The 17,919-nt window shown below is 38.6% G+C and overlaps 1 protein-coding gene across 1 annotated transcript in view; it reads right to left on the reverse strand.

The window, feature by feature from the left end:
• Window positions 1-17,919, reverse strand: part of CNTNAP5 (contactin associated protein family member 5) — a 289,197-nt gene that overhangs the window by 86,924 nt on the left and 184,354 nt on the right. Inside the window, exons 12-13 of the mRNA XM_064661315.1 lie at window positions 12,779-12,898; window positions 330-530 (exon numbers count right to left, since the gene is read on the reverse strand). Coding sequence (XP_064517385.1) covers window positions 330-530; window positions 12,779-12,898 — 321 coding nt within the window. The remainder of the gene's footprint in view (window positions 1-329; window positions 531-12,778; window positions 12,899-17,919) is intronic.

Here is a 17,919-nt window from a genome sequence, read left to right on the forward strand (position 1 = left end):
ATAAGCACATTTCTTTGCCAACAGCTAAATAAAGTTTTTGTGGTTTCTAGGCTGCACTTTCCATTGTAGAAGTTTTCAAGGTCTGTGCACACATGAATTTAGGGACTGAAAACTCCCCTGCAGAGCTCGTACACTCTTGCACCAGAGGACAAGCACTGCACAGAAGTATCCAAGAAATTAAAAGGTTTTTCACTCCATTCTATATTGCTACTATTAATTTTGTGTTTGGTTGGTTGTTTGTTTTTCTTCTCCTCACTTGCAGTGTGGCCTGTACCTGCTGTGTAATCAATAAGAGTTAAGAAGGAAAGATTTGGGATGGTGGCACTTACTCGGGGTATTCAGGAGACGTGACTTTTTGCAGTGGTAGGCTGCCTCCTGCTCGCAGTTCTCTGCACTGCTTATCACGGCTTCCAGCTGCTCCGCGCTGCTGTTGTAGTTGAAGGACATTGTGTACGGCTTCTCCCGGTCAGCTCCTTGGACTCTGGTTAGCCCTGTGCTGTTGTGCTGCACTGCAGTCCAGATCTTATCTTCTGTTAAATGAAAAATGATTGAATGGGAAGTTAAAAGCCAAACCCTTTCAACAAGCCGGGAACAAAAACCCAATTGAAATCCAATGCTTTACTGCATTGAAGAGAGTATCAGCAGGACCCTGGGCTCCAAAATGGTTACTCTGTAATGAAGACCAATAGGTCTTCATTAAAGGTCAACGTGACCCACAGAGATGTTTCTCCCTGAACCAACTCAAACAAACACTACGGTGCCTGCTGAGCAAGAGAGAACCTACAAGCTTCCCGGGAACCACAGGAGATCTTCAGCATCTTCTATTGCCAGATATCTGAATAAAATTAGATACCTTTCAGCTGCCTTTATCCCTGAGAGAAAAGACATAATAGTATGGCTCATGGGGGTAACAGTCATCTTTTGCAAACATATCTGTACCTGAGAGAACAGCCCATGCTGTCGTAACAACAAATGGAAGTAGAGAACTGCAGCTGATGATCTTGCACAAACTCACCACAAGCAGAAAGCAGTTTCTTGCCAGAAAGTTAAAACTGAGAGTATGTTCTTACCGCCCAGTTGGAAGTCAGATCACTCATTTTACTCAGTTCTGATTTTTCTACATATAAGTTGAGTGATGTCCTACTTGAATGATGGTACAGAACACCATATGACTCGGCATCTGTAGTTAACTGTAAATATTGATGCTTTTCCATGCTGGTGAGCCCATTCTCATTTCCTTCATTACGTTTACTGGTAGAGCAAGGGATTTTGTGAGAGAAAGTAGAATGTAGGCTTAAGCACAACCTGCACCCTTACAACCTAGCTCACGATCAGCATTGGGGTTGGCATGATAATGAGAACATCACACTTAGGAGCAATCAGCTTAGCAGGCAGGCTTTTCCTCAGCTGGTTCTGGGATAGCAATAGGCAAGGTAGCAAGGACAACCTGAACGTCTGGTTTTTGAGCTGGCCTGGAGTTAAAGGCAAACTCTTCAACAAGGATTCACAGGACTGAGCCCTGCATGTGCCCCACACTATTACTGATAGTCACATCCAGTAAATTCCCTCTTTATCAAAGACCCTGCTTGCCTAGGGAGGATACAAGATATCAAGAGGGCAAAAATTTAAGGCAGTAATTTCTAATCACCTGATGAGAGGGAGATTTCAATCTCACTTGCAGAAACATACAGACAGTTACAGAGGAAGAGGCGAGACTGAGGCAAGAGATTTCTATTTTGTTATTTAAGCTTCATCTTTGAAATCCTAGATAACACTGAATAGGATCTTTTCTAAGCTGATCTTAAAAACTGTGCATTTAAGGATTCAGATGGTTTTACCACATTACCTGGCCTGAGTTCTTGCAGAGCATGAGCTATCCAGTTACTCCCCAATACACTGGCATAATGAGCCCAGTAGCTCTGTGGCCACTGCAAGGCATTGCAGTCGAAGTATTTTTCGTTGAGCTACGAATATCCGACAGATTAGTTCAACAGAATGCTAATAGGTGTATAAAAATCCTAAATGGACTATCTGTGCAAAGACACTGAGATGATTTAATGAATTGTCATTATGGAGGCATTCAGATGACAGGCAAGTAACAACAACCATCTGGAGACTATTTAAAGAGGTTTGTTCCAAGACATGGCTGCAAGTTAGAGAGAAATTAACTGGCATTAACTGTAAGAACAGTTTACACAGAGTAAACCACACATTCACTCACAACCTTCTCATAATTTCTGTCATGGTAGACAGAAAGTTTGCTCATAGGTCTGCAATTCTGTGGTTCTTATTGACTTCAGGACGCTGCTTGTGGATCCTTTGAGTTTGAGCTCAAAGAAACATTGTTGCATTGTGTGATACACAAAAGTTAGATTAAAGTCATAAGAAATACTACAATTTATTGCTTGTAATGCCTGTCCCAGTGGTTGTAATCACAGCCAACACTTTACCCTCTACAATCCTGCACATATATTGCTTTCAACACAATATAATTCAATGACTTAGTAACAGACATCTTGTACATCTTAAAGTAGTGATTCTTATCAGCCAGTCTCTCTCTATTCTTTTGTTCTCTCGAGGCAATATTGACAAGAACAGAGTAGATTTTTCAGAAGCAGTTGAGGATGAGTTAACTTCCCTCTCACTGAAGCTGGTAGAAGTTCAACCTCTGCCTTAACTGAAATATCTACCAAAAAGACAAACACTAAGTTGTTGATAATGTGAGACATAAAACCAGGAGATGATGGAATAAACTGTTTGCTAAGTTCCAGGTGGACAGTCAGAAGCACTTCCCTGCTGAGAGTTCTTAACATAATTTTAAGAAAATGCAATGCAAATCAATGCTTACAATAGTGGCTACAGTGCTGCTCAGGAAGAACAGCAGCCTAAGGCTAGAGTTTCAGTGGTTAACACTAATGTACTTTCCAGGCTGTGCAGCGATAAGGTGCCGTGTGGGTACGTGAAAAGTCAAAAGCATCAACCTCTAGTAATTTAGAAGCAAAAAAGGGTTACTAGGAAAAACTTACTAAAATAGCATAGCATAAAACTGTCTTCTCAAAAAGCGTTGGAAATTTAATTAATTGACATGTTTGAAATGAGGTTGGATAAGACATCAGCACATATATTAGCAGCAAGCACTCATTAACAAGTGTGTTGAACAGGCAATGTGACAGGTCTTACTCATATTTTCCTCTATGATTTTTCATTAATTTTCACAGTCTTGTTATCATTACAGCTGCACTCAGCTGTCCCTCTGAGATCTAAACCTTGACATTCAAGAAGTGCATTTAGATCTTTTAGAAATAAGCTAACCTGTTTTCCATCCTCCAGTTTATACAGGGAAAAGGAAAAAACAAATTAAGTTTCTTTCTGTGCTCAAATTAATTGTGATTTAGCAAGTACTTCAGAATGGAGTTAAAAAAAGTTATAGCAGATGAAAAGAATCCTGGAGTTACATTTCAGAGATTTCCTAATCTACACATGCCTGATTTGTTACACTTAAAACTTCCACAGATTAGATCTGTGCTTTGCTAGTCACTTCAAAGTTTCCCTCTTTGCTTCATCTTTGAAGTAAAAGTAACCATCAGTTCAGCTTCTCAAAAAAGATCTATGTTTGTCTCACTGATCTAGTGAAAGGAAAGTAACAGCCACCAGCAAGCAAACCTCAGATCAAATGGGCGGGCGGCTCAACACAACACAGATGCACAACAAAAGAGCTGGTGGCAACAGGGTAAGAGGAGAAAGAGGGAGGTTTTCAGCCATCTCAGTTATGCTTCTTCCCATTTCCTAGGGAAAGAATAAGTACTTCTCTTTTAGAAAGAGGAACATGAGGTGTAGAGGGGTTAGGTAAGGCACACGAAGTCACACACAACCTGCTGGAAGAATAAATGATTACATTCACATCACAATAAAAAAGTTAGAGAAAGTTCCTTCTTTCTAAAGGATGCCCTTCTGTTTACATGCAGCAAATGAGCCTGAAAATGACTTTAAATTTAGTTTGCTTTGGATAGAGTGGGAGAGCCAACACTGCTCCCTCCTGCACCTCCACTGACTGAGGGAGAAGTAACTAAGAGCTGGAGGGCAGGAAACCCTTGAACCATGCCAAGACAGCAACGAGACCATCACACCTGCTTCCATAGATCAAAAAAAACACTCAAAAGTAATCCCACAATTTCTTCTGAAGACCATCACCTTTCAGATCAAGTCTTAGGGTTTATTCAAATACCATTTTCTCCAACTCAAACCTGGCATAATTTAGAAAAATGATCATTCTGTTTTCTCAAATTCACTTGCACAAGTTCTGGTAGGGTTGCTCTCAGAATAAGTTCAAGGAATTACACACTTACTGCTCAATCCCTGTGTACTCTGAAGCCTACTGAGAACAGTCTGTGAGCTTGCGCTTCAGGCATGGTTAAGGACCTATGTATGACATGGAGCTGCAATCTGGACATGCACACAGATCACTATAACTAGAAAGCAGTGCAACAGCTGTCTGCAACTTTGCTTCATGTTTTGCATGTCTTTACAGAGGCACACCTCTGCACCAATAACACTTACAGCTTTTGAAAGTGAGGCTTCAAATACTGTTCCTATTTCATAATTCAAGGATTTTTTTGTTTGTTTTGTTTTTAATTTCTGCTCTGTTTTGTTTACATTATATTTTAGGCAGTGACACTGTAATCACAGATGCAAACCAAGCTGAAAACTGTTAAACTAGACAGATAAAGTTCTTGTTTTGTTTATTTCAGTGCAGAAGTTATCATTGTATTTTTACATCTGTCCATACTACGTTTTTTTCGTGTTTACTCAACTTAACAAGCTCTTCTTGCACTTGTGAATCTGCACTGAGAATTAAAAAGCTGCGCTCCAGGCATAGATTACTGTTTATTTTTATCTTCCATTATTCCACTTTATTATTTTGTTGCTTTCTCAGCTTGGTACAATTTCAAACTACACACAAGCTGAAAGTCATTCAAAACCAAATAGGAGAGTGCAGCCACATCCTTTACTGCATAACCTGGAAGAGTTTATTGTAACCTTAAAAAGCGGATTTCCTAAATGTTTGTTAAACTGTTTCCATAATTCAAAGGAGACAATGCTTTAATTTCAAGGCAATGCTACAGCTTTGCACCTTCACTGTTTTCTTTAATGGTCCAATTCACTAGGATATTATGCTGTCTGTATTTGGCCCTAGGAGATGCTTTTACAGCATGGAACTGCAATGCATTAAGCACATTTTAGACTCTCTGTCTAGCCTCACCCATAGTTGTATCATCTTGCTGGAAACCTCCAAGTTGCTTTTGACTGCACACAAATTAAATTATGGGAAATTAGAGCAGCTGGAAAACTGGCTTTCAATGAATTCTGTATTGCCTAATTCTCATTTTTATTCTTCAACTTGAAATATCCCTGTAGAGCACATTCCACCCATACAAACTGCATCATTCCTTTGTGATTTAGGAGGTTTGTCACAAAACAAGATTATTCAGACTGATTAAATTGCCAACAAGCCAAACATATGGTAAATGCTACATGAGAGAGAGAAAAATAACTCTCAGAGCTCATACAATGCATTTTTTTCCATTGTGCTCTACATTGAATGCCAAATTTTATCCTGAACGCTGTACCTATAACTACAAGAATTACCACCAAAAAGGCAGATTCTCCTCCTTAAACACTGTACTGTTCTAAGCTGCAGCAGCAGTTTAAACCCTGCTGTAATACACACCTCCTTCAAAGAATATAAAAAGACCTGTTTCTTGTCACAAGCAGCTTTAATTCACTGATTCCAAGGAAATGTTTTCCAAGTCTTCTATGAAGGCCATCCATTACTATTTTTTACCTATTTTTTTTTCCTGCTGGTTGACCCAGCAATACATGCTTCTGCTGCTTGTTTTGTGCTCATCAGCCTCCTCCTAAATTCTGATTTAGCCACTGCCATCCAGTGCAGAGGCAGTGCAATGCATCTCCACTGAAAAAATTCAGGATGGGGGTATGCGGGGATGGTTCCAGTCACCCCAGTCTTGCATGTGGCCCACTCTTTGAGAGTGCTGGCAGACTGCACCTGCCAGTGTGCTTTCCTCAGGGTTGCCCATGCCTGGAATCCTTCACTGTCTGTAAATCCTTCCTGGAAGCCAGTAACTGGCTCCAGGAAGGCACCAGACCCTCAGGTCCACAGACCTGCTGTCCCAGCCCTGGGTTTTCAACTCTCCTACACCCCAGACATGAAGTTTGCTCACTCTGAGCCCATGTTCAAGCCAACTCTGTCAGCAGAATGGCCATGCCAGGCAGCTCTGATGGATGAGAATGAGACATCTCTTCCACGGCACTTTGCACCATGTTGTGCTGAAGCCCAGAGACAGCAAACTCTTATCCTGACAGCCTACTTCTTCCATATTTCTTCTAATACAGGATATCTACAATAAGCAGTGAGAAATATTCCTCTCCAAAAACTGAAGCAGCAGACACTGATCTACTTCCCAGCACAAAATGGACACTTCTCCACTTGCTGCACTTCTGACAAGAGTGCAGTCCTCTCTGCCTCAGTCTCCTTCATCTAAGTGAGTGCTGAGAGACTCAAATCACTGTTCTGCTGTTTCACATGCCTTGTGATGGCTCAGATATCTGCATAAGCCTGGCAGACAAGGAGAGCCCATAGGAAACCTGCTGTTCTTCAGATGCCATACCAAGAGGGTGGGCATGATATCTGCAGATGTCCAACATGGCACGAGACACCTGTGTTTGGGGCAAATGGATTCACTCCTTGCAACCAAGACAGCCAGAGTGACTTTGAGAGAGCCACAGGTTGCTTCTAACTTCTGAGCACTGCAAACGTGGCAGGAGACTGATTAAGCTGCAGTGACCTTTTGTTAAAAGGTAGAGGCTAAAGGAAAATATCTACTGTTACATTTTTCAGTACTAAAACTTCCTTGGGGGCCTCCTGCAAATGCAACAGTGAAGGCAGCCTTCAGGACTTCTGCTGTGATGCTCATCAGAAATACAACAAATTCACTGAAAACAGCAAGGAAGCTGTTGACAGCACAATGCCTTTGATGTAATATGCCCACTAAAGATTTTTCGTTTTGTAAGTTCTGGAATATTTAATGAAAATTCAAAATAGAAACATATTAATTGTCAAAACTGCAGTGTGATAGAAGACCTGTAGTGTTTGTAAATCTTTAAGGACTGCCTTTAATCTAAAGAGTAGTAAATAATTTGTAAGGAATTTCCATTCGTCTTTTTCTCTAGTGATGAAGTCAATCACAATTATAGACAGTAAGCTGAAAGATAGAGTCCTTTAAAAAAAGAAAAAAGACAAAAAAAGACAAACAACAAACAGTCAATCTAAATATTTCCTTAAGAAATTCAAAGCTATAAATCTTATCTAACTCATTCTGAGAATCTCAGGGAGTTTTACCATTTAAATTCTTGTCCCAAAATTGTGTAGCTGCAGGTATGAAAACTAGAATTAAGGGTATGACCAACTCCCCCTCTCTGTTCTTGCCTCAGCCTGACTGGTAACAGCACTTCTTTCCATGTGAGATTCTGCCAAGTCCATGGGAAACATAAAAAGGGGTGAGTCACTCGGTGTAACTGCAATACAAAGTAAAAGGATATGAATTCTTATGGAAAATAGAATAAGAAATTATATAAGCACATGAACTGAGATCCTTGTGTAGAAACAAAGGGAAAGATAGATGCAATGGACAGTAATACCACTAATGTCATTATTGTTTTGAGAGCATCAATGGGCATTTCTAATAAAAGGACTGAGGTCCAGTTAGCTCTGCTTTGTAGCAATCCATCTCTGTTACTCCAGTCTGCTCCTTGTTCACAGTGAAGTGAGCAAACTGCTATAGAAATTTCCTCAGATAGTTGACCAAATATCATACTATAAGTGGGACTATTCAAACACTTAAAATATTTAGGCATTTCAACTACAAACACAACTTGCATTCTTCTAAATTCAACCCTCTTTGCATGCCATGGAATACATATGGAAGAACAAAAATATTAATCATTGTTAGCAGAATGAGAAAAAAAATTTAAAAAGGAGGCAATTTATAAAAAATTGCAAGTATAACATTCAGCATCTCTTTCACATTTTCTTAGAATCCCTTACTTTGAGATTTAAACACAGTTTCTATACAGTTTTTTGAGATAAAGAAAATAAAACTTTATTTTTTCTGCATCAGAGATGTAGGCAATATCTGCATTTTGAGAGGAGACTGCAAACCAGAGATGATCTGCCACAAAAAGAGATATATTTCTGTTAATTAATGATTCTTTCATTATGGCAGTTTCAAAAACAGGTCTTGGACTAACAGCAAGACCTGGGATAAGGCTTCACCTTTCCCTAAACTGCAGCCCTGGAGTGAAAAAAGGGAAGAAAAAAAATGCAAGCTATTTGAAGACTGGAAAAATATCTGGCTAAGATAAAATTAACCATTGATTCAGTCATGGCAATTTCTAAGTGTTATTGATTTGATAGCCCAGGGTCTGCATACAGCAAAACAGCATCAGTAGAGAAGTATGGTGACAGGATGACTCAAGTGTAATTTTCTTTCAGATATCAAGGGTAAAATTTACTCTGGAGGAGAGGAGAAAAGGTCATTACAAACACTTTTCACACAGTACAGCAAAACAGTACATGGATGTAGATTGCATGTCTATAGGCTTTGTACTGGAGAATATGGTTATTAAAAGTTAAGTAGTACTCCAGACAGATCAATACATTTCTAAGCAACAAGAGAAAAAGAACAAGCCTCACAATGATATAAAGACTGCCAGATCAGATGTACATAGGGTCTGTTAGTCATCTTCTCTATTGATTGTTATCAATCTTCAATTAAGTGAAGATTAATTCAACTGGGCTAATTGTCAAACAACCAGCCTACTGGGAAAATTTCTTTCCCAGCCCTGGTGACTGTTCATTACATCAAAGCATGACATGATGCATTTTCTCTGTACTTAATTCCGAAAGCATGTGGGCATAGAACACCATGGATGATGGGAAAATCCAGGTAAAGCAAACATAGCTAGTTTATATTCCCATCTAGATGGCCTGGAAACACGTTAGATATGTTCCCACAGCACTCAACACAATCATCCGAAATTAATAATCCCTGCACAGGCCCGTTCACATCCTCATAGTGTCTCTCATAGCATCCAACTACACAGGATCATGATTCAGGCACGTACATCTGGGTCACTTCCTGCACACACCTACATCCTACATTTGGTGTGGATTCCTCAGTGTTTCTTACAATTGATGAATTTCACTGTGAAAGTGACTTTGCCTTGTGTTCAATGGGCATTTAAGGTGAAGAAAACATTATGTTAATAAGGTGCTGTCTTTTTTTTTTTAGATCTAGTTTTGAGTTTGTTGTCTTTCACTGTCATTGAACTGTCTCTTTACTCCTATTGTAAGAAAATGCAAATTAGAGTGGCTTCTGTCAAAGAGGCCCATTCACTTTGAGTCTTCCCAATCTAAATAGCCTTGGATTATTTACTTTTGAGCTCTCTTTATACAGATATCTTTCCATGCCTTTAATTAGGCACTTTACTGTTCCTGACAAGCTCCTATTTCAACAACATATTTTATTTTAGTAGAAATAAACAGCCTTCAAGATAAGATCCTTTTAAAGTGCTTCATGCACTTTCCTCTTCTTGACCAACTTAAATAATAGCATGTCATCTACAATTTTTGTCACCTTGCTTTTCCAGCCACTTCTTCAGACAATGGATAAGTACATTTACCCACTCTAGTATCAGCAGATATTTTGTGACACTACTGTTAAATTTCTTACCATACTGAAAATTGACTTTATATTTTTTAATACTTTTTTTCTGATTTTTTTCTCCCTGCAAAATTCCCTTTCCCTTATATCTCTCTTTCTCTTTGTATGACTGTCCAATTCCCTCTCAACACACACAATCGCAGTTTTCTGCTTTCTTCAGAATTTTTATTCAGGACTGGCTGCTAAAGTTGACAGGCTGCAAAGAAATCGCTGGAAACACAATAAATTAACTTGTATTCTTGTTACTTTCCATATCTATATCAGACACTGGATATCTATGACCAGGCACCAATATGCAAGAAAGCCGGTGTTTATGCTCCCCTGTTAATAACTGGCTACAAAAAAGTTCCCTATCTGTTCAATTAAACAGAAAAAAATTAAAAAGAACTTTAAACAGATGTAAGTGAACATTAAAGAAAACACTTTTCTCTAAATGCAATGATGCCGCTCATTTCTGATGATCTGATTTCTTCTTTGAATTCATCCCTCACGGATTCAAGGCACTGTAATTCCCAGAAGTCATTAGCTCTCTGCACCTCTACTTTAAAACCACCAAATGAGTCATTGCCCTGAATTTTCCATTCTAGCTCCAAATTCTTCAGCCTGAACACGTTTTGGGCATAAAGAGGTTACTGCTTCTTGAACTGTATACAAAAAGAACTGTCAGCCCAAGTAAAGTAGAAGCATCATTTAGTACAGGAGCCCAACTCTGTCTTTGAGGGTGAATTGATAGCCAGGGTAGCGAGGGAAGTCAAAAGGTTTTCCTGAAAGTCATTGCCATTTCCCAGTGGTCTTTGCCTCACAGCTGCCTGAACAAGGAGCTCAACTAAACTTCCATATTTAATTGCACCTTCTGAATCTATCAGACAAGATTGGGGCTTTTCCAGACTGTTTTTACTTCCTTTATTTATTACATCTGCCTCCTTGCTGTCCTGTGGTACTGTTTCAAGTTGAATTCATTGCATCAGGAAAGAGCAAGCTAAAAAAACCTCCCAAATCCTGCTGTCTAATCATTTGAGTGTCCCTTAGCTCCTATATGATGAAAAATAATCAATTCCTATGTGCTTTCTGTATACCACATGTGATCTCCATGCTTTCCTGTGGCAGTTCCTCCAACCATCTTTTTAATTTATTTAGTCTCCCCATACATGGAAGCATTGATGTTCCCAACCATCTATGTTTTTCCATTCACAGAAGGATTTGTAGAGATTTATATCACTGGACAATATTATTTTCTTTGTTCCTTGTACATACATAATATAAAACCACAACTTCATATTTTGCTTTTCCCTGAATATAGGGTAATTTCAGAAAACTATGCAGAAGCATCACCTGAAAAGGGTAACAAATTAAGAATCCATTCCTGTGTACATAAAGTTATTCTTTGTATATTTTGTATTAATTGATTATTGTAAACAATTTTTATGAGCATAAAAATGAGGTAAGTTCCCAGAGAGAAAAGAAGCTCTTGTGATTAAGGCACTCAAACCATATTTAGGCAACAGAGAAGTGTATTTTCTGGGCTAGGAGGTTCTGCCAGTTTTCCCCATCTCCACTCTCTCATAACCAAAATAAGAGTGTCAGCAAGTTCATTACAGATAGAGAGAAAATCAGGTATATGCCTTCTGGATTTCTGCCAGATAAAATTTATTTGAGGAAAGCAAATGTAAGGTGTTTGTCAAAAATCCTACTTCTTCAGCAGAGATAAAAAGCACTGACAATGTTTTGATCACACATATTTATATGATAAATAATAAAAATGAGCACATTTCCTATATTGGAGATCAAGGAAGGATATTCAGACAGAAGGGTGAAACGCCGTTTCAATTCTTACGAGATTCAACAGTGAAGGAGACACATCTTATTAAATATTTATTACACTTGAATAAAAAACATACTTAATAATTAACTGTTGTGCATTTAATTAACATAATGATTGCCCAATTAAATAAAAGTGAAAATTTAATTTGAGACACTTTAAGCACAAGGAGATTAAGGATAAAATATGAATATCCTGAGTCCTCAGTTTTCACCATTGAGTGTGGAGGTGATATGTGGTGAAGCAGCTCAACCAGAATCAGCAATTTAGAAAGAGTAATAAAACATTCTTTCATCTGCATCTGGCCACAGGAAGAAAAAAATGCCAAGCAGGAGATGGTCTGCGAAATTTCATCTCCATTTCAAAAATAAAAAGCAAAAAAGGAGCCCTGCCATCTATCCCCATCCACAACAAGGGCTGTGTAATCTTTTCTCATACCCTTGTCATGACAGTCTCTTACACAAAATAGAACCCACTTAGGGGGAGAATTTTTCAGATAGGTATATTCATTGAAATGACTTTTATTTAAAGCTGTAGAACTATAAGGTTAAAAAGACTCAATAACCTTGCTAGGCTCTTGCTCCACTACCTGTCTCTTTGGTGTCCCTCCTCCTAAGATTATCAGGCATTCTCCTCCACACAGATACCAGAGACAATCACAGTTTCCACACTTCAGAATGTCAAAGGCAGCACACTTGTATGAGGGGAGGTATTGCTGCTTAAGTCAGACTAGAAGGTTTTACAGCTAGCTCAGTGCAAGGAGTTTAACAATAATTCCCAGATCTAGTGTTCTAGTAAAGCAGAGAAACTATTCAGTTACAAAAGAATGGTTTGGATTCTAAGTTTCTACTTCTTTAGTAAAACCCATAAACTTCTCATCAAAAGTTATGATGTTATGAAGTGCCCTTTGTACAGTGCAGATGCCGTTGCAACTTAACAACAGTACAAGGAGAGTTCTTCAAACTTAGTTTAAAAATCACTTTCGCATGGATCCTATTTAAGGAAACATCTCAGAGTCAAACCTCAGTTCCTACAAGCTCTGTGCTTCTTCCCCACTAGAGATCTGTATTGTCAACATGTCTATCATTGTACTATTAAGACCACCTCACAATCACATTAGAGCCAATATAAAGCAGCCAAGACAAGGTTAGGTCATTACCTGTGATATTGCAAAAAACACGGAGTGGTCCAAGTGGTCCACTTCCATCAGAATCGATGTAGAAGAAACCTGATGTCTTCCCTTGGTGTCGGTAAGCCTCGCAAGAATGTTCATAGATAGCTTTAAAGGAAAGAGAGAGTCATTGCATCACAAACAAGGAGAAAGCAGACAGACATGTTTTATGCGTAAGTACTGTTTTAATTATTGTCATAGCATATACTGGTTATATGCAGTTGATTAGCATGTGAAAGCTTATTGCATTTGGACCTGAATCCATGCTCAAAATCACACATGTATTTAAGGAATTCCTTGAAATTAATATATGTTGGCTTTAAAGATACAGGTATTTGCTTTGTTCTGGATTAAAGTATGTAAATACTTAAGTAAATGAATATAAACTCTGAAATGTACCACATCTAGTTATAGAGTGGTACATATATGCATCCATATAACGGTGTTTCAAAGACATAGGTACATGCATGTACACATGATTTATCACCTAGGCATGCATTTAAGTCTTGTCAGCACAAATGACAGATTTTTTTGGCAGTTTACACCTTCCCTGCATGATAATGTTAACAGGAAGCATTAAAGCCCATTTGCCAGCCAAATGAAATCAAGCCCTTGTCCCCCAGCAGAAAACCTTAAGCTCAGGTACGGTCTACATCACAGGTGGTGTTTTTATGCTTTAGAACTAATTTTATACAACCAACTTTTTCTCTCTGCTTATCAACATTCTTTTCTTGGAGTATTAGTGCCCATGAAAATCCAAGTGGTTAATAAAACAAGCAGCAGGTCACCAAGAGCAAGAACAGAATGAGAAAAAAAAATCTCATAGGTCAGTACAATTCTTATATTTGAGGCATGTTTCTGGGCAAGAGGTAACTGTCACTTCATATGGGGCAAAGAGAAAACTGCAGAAAGGCAGTCCAGTATCAGAAAGTAACATGCATGATCCTAGACCTTGAACAACAAAATCTCATTTCAGAAGACCTGATTTTTTTTTCCTCACCTGCTTAAACACTTACCTGATTATACTGACAAAATTATTCTCCCTAACAGCTTATGATTGCAGTGTTGAGGTTGTAAACGCAACTGCAAAGTTCCTGGTTTGGAACTCAGGGAGCTTTGCAGATTGAGTGAAGGGCCAGCACTTCCCCTCTGCTTCTGAAACACAGTCCCAGCCTCTACTGTAGAAGGCGGGAATTACTCTGCAGCAGCTGGAATAGTTCCTCACTCCCACTCCTGTGCACATATGGACTCACATCCCTCTTTTCCTCTCACTTCCTAAAAATAGTTTCTCTAATGAAACAAATTTTAGAAAGACTTAAATGCTGAGCCCTGAAGTAGCGTTGTCTGACTATTACTCTGAAGAATGCTACAAGATAGTTCATTACTCGGATTTTGGACATTTCTTCACTTCTGCCAACAAAACAGAATCACTGTTCTAGGGGCTCCAGAATGAGAATTAAATCTCTCTATGAATTAAGTCTCATCAGTTGATCACTTGTACCACACACAGAAATATGCTTTTTCATTGTAAATTTCTCTCCTCACCAGATAACTTTAGCAGACAGAACACCACTGGGTTAAGATGCTGCTTAAGGTACTCAACACCTGGTGAGGTAGTGCTTTAATTAGCGTCCATCCTATAATAGATAGAATTAAGAAAGTTTCATCCTTAGCCTGATGTAGAAAGCACTGTAGGAGTCTAGAATATCTCTAAATTCCCACTCTGATAGCTGGCCAAGAGTATACATTGAATGCAAATTAAGTAAAATCCCCAAACCAGAACCAGTTCTTCCACTATTCACAACCTGAGGGGCTAACAGAGAGTCCCTCAGTTGCCGAAGTGCTGACAAAAGCAGTAGGGATAGGGAGGTCAGGAGAGAAGCTGTAACAGGCAATTAAGTAAGCAACCAAGGAATCATGGTTTGATCAATTTGCAAAGTTCTTAAACTGCAGTTCACTTACTAAATTTGCTGTCATCATCATTATAGGACACTTTATCTTGTCTCATTAGGGAATATGCCAATTGCTTTGCCTAAATTGTTTGCTGAGTATTTTTGAAGACAAAGGATGGTGTGAGGTGTAGAGATATAAAACAAATATATTGTCAGTGAACTGACAGCAAAACTTTTCTTTCTTTTTCTTTCTAAGTGTTCTTCTTCTTCACCATCATTTTGTCTGGAACCCATATCTACTTTTTACAAATCAGTAAGGAAAGATGTGAAGATTCAGCCATTAATAATGCAGGCAGATTCAAAGAGAAATGATCTATTTAACTTTAGATGGCCCCTTTGTCATTGCAACTTTGGAAAAAAAAAGGCTATATGGAGCTAGAAGTCAGGCTGGGAGTGCTGAATGGGCATAAATCTGAAAGGACGCACAAGCTTCCGTGAAACTACAGTTATGTCTGCCAGAAGGAAATCCATCCTGGTATGTTTTCCTTTCAGTTATATGAGAAATCCAGCACTACATACTGTGAAGTAGCAGAAGTGGGAAAAGGCTATAAACGTCGAGCTAAAGCACATAAAACATATTCTATCATGACTTAGAGAAAAGCAGTTTTGGTGGACAGCTTATTTCATAACTGTACACTGAAAGCTTCACATACCTGTAGCTTAAGCATTTGGTACTGTGTACTTCTAAACTGGAAATGTATGAGCCATTGATTTTAGTTCTCATTTTTGCTATTTTTTGCTGTATAATGCATCAAAGAGAAAATTACATTTGTTTTCCAGTCACTGGCAGATGCCCCCAGAGACATTTCGAGTGCACCATGCATTCCAAGCTCTGCTGAACTATTTTGTGGGCTAAGACAACAGCCTGCTTCAGAATAAAGTTATGCAATTCCATTTGCTGAAAAAAGCCCTATTATGCCAGTGAAAACAACTTGAAGCTGTCTTTATGGGCCCATGAAAGACAAGATCTCTTTGCAGTCATTCTTTGCTTTATGCAATCAGAAATATCATATGAAAGTAAAAACAAGACAAAGAATCAGCTGTTAAGACCCCAGAACCTTAGCTTTGAAAACTGCCCTCATATTTATGTTGTTTTGTGTCAGACTTCTCTGATATAGATGAAGTTTTGGGAACAGTAGGGAAACAATTATTGTAATTGTCATTAAAGAGTCACCAACAATTACGCATATAATAAGCAAAAAACAAGCACCAAGCATAATGATGGAACTGTTGACAAGTGCATACATTTTAATGGAAAACAACACTTGCAGTAATTACATCTTTTGAATAAAGGAGAGGTATTCATCAGCTCATTCAGACTAGAACCCATCATCGATTTTGAAACATTATTTTTAAATTAAAAAACTCCAAATAAATACAAAGAATAGTGATTTTATTCCTTTCTGGGAAGTCTTTTAATAGCGTTTATACTTTGTTTTCAAATTTTAAAATGTTTACCAAAATGGGACCAAAACAACAAAAAAAAATTCTTGATAGGATGCTCATGCAAAGTTTGTTTTCTCATTTAAATACTTTTTAAAAACATAATTTAAAAAATTAAACATCTCAGTTGTATTTTGTCTCACAGAAGCAAGATCTGTTTCCTTCTCTAAGTCTTCCACACATTTTTTTTGGCTAATTTTGAATAGCACCAGCCATTGAAGATAAAATGATAGTTTCCAGCAACGTTTGTTTCACTGAGCCAGAAACACCGCAAATCACAGTTTATGACTTTCAGCCCCTGCTGTGTTTCCTCAGGCCCTTCTGAGAATAAGCTGCGTTGCCACACAGCAATAGCCCTGCTGTTCCCACAGGCAGGCAGGGTGAAGCTCTTTGCTTCACAGAGCTGCATTATGCCAGTGCTCAAAGGAAAGCGATGTCAGCAGCGCACACGAACTCAAACTCCCCCCCTGCAAGTATGGCTTGGACCTCACAGGCAGGTACGGCCGGTAAAAGCATTAGGGTAAAGTACAGCACAAGGCAAAACCCGAGTGTAAAAGGTTTCACAGGGCTATTGCTGGTAACTGGTTACTCCAGGAAGACAAAACAAGAAACATCTTGACTTCAAGGTCCCAGATTTAGTAAGGAAAACTGGACATCAGAAGTGCCTGTTTTACTTGGTCACAAAGGATGTCTTTTATTGCTTTTTCTTCCCAGAATCACTTACAAGTTATAACATTGGACCTATGCTGACATTTTTGCTCTGTAAGGAATTTTTTTTAAAGGCTACTGCTGTGTTTAACAAAGAAATTTAAAATTCTCCCAGAACTACCTGCTGAAACTGGTGCAGCCTGAGAGCCCCATTCTTCACAGCAAGTGATGCTTCTCTAGCTGAGTACTGTCTGTGCTCTTGCCTACCTGCTAGGATGAGCTGTGCTGATGGTGTTCAGGCATGCACAATACTGACAGAGTTCAAGATATCTATTTCCTAGCCCCGTATAATTTTCTGTGAAACACATATACCCAATTTCTCCCTCAGGTATCTCTTTAAGTCTTAAGCATCTCAAATTGAACTAGCTTTTCAGATCAACAACTCATCACATCAGAGCATTTGTTCTGAACACTGCTTTACTCACTGATCATAATGGGCATCTTTTCCTTTAGTTCTCACTTTTCGGCTTCCCAGGTGCTTAGGAAATCATTTGTCAAACTTTGAAGAGCATTTATAAAATAAACACTTTATCCCCCGACAGATCAACATCACCAAATTCTACACGTTCTCTTATATCATCTGGGATAGAAACATTCATAAGCTCAAAAATCAAAACTATGGATCTGAAACATATACATTCCATGTTTTTTTCAAGCCACACACTACATCCCTACAGAATTATCCAAGCAAAACTATAACTATTCACTTTGATTTGCCAACGTTCAAGCTACAGATCCATGATTCAGATTTCAGTGCCAGAAAGGCATTATCAGATTTTAATAATAATAACCTAGGTTGACCTTTTTGGTAAAAAAAACCCTGTAGAATTTAATTTTCTAATTCCTGCATCAAGATCCTCATGACTGGTCAGCCAGAGCACACACAGGAACTCTGCACTTCGCAGTCTGGTCTGACAGGCATGGGGTCGCTCTCAGCTTGGCTCTGCAATTGAAACTTCAGCCTTGATTCAATATGCTTCAAGAGCCTGAAAAATTGTAAATATGACAAATTTCATCACTGCTCAG

Source organism: Pseudopipra pipra, chromosome 7 (genome assembly GCF_036250125.1).
Source record: "Pseudopipra pipra isolate bDixPip1 chromosome 7, bDixPip1.hap1, whole genome shotgun sequence".
In the NCBI taxonomy this organism is placed as follows: Eukaryota; Metazoa; Chordata; class Aves; order Passeriformes; family Pipridae; genus Pseudopipra; species Pseudopipra pipra.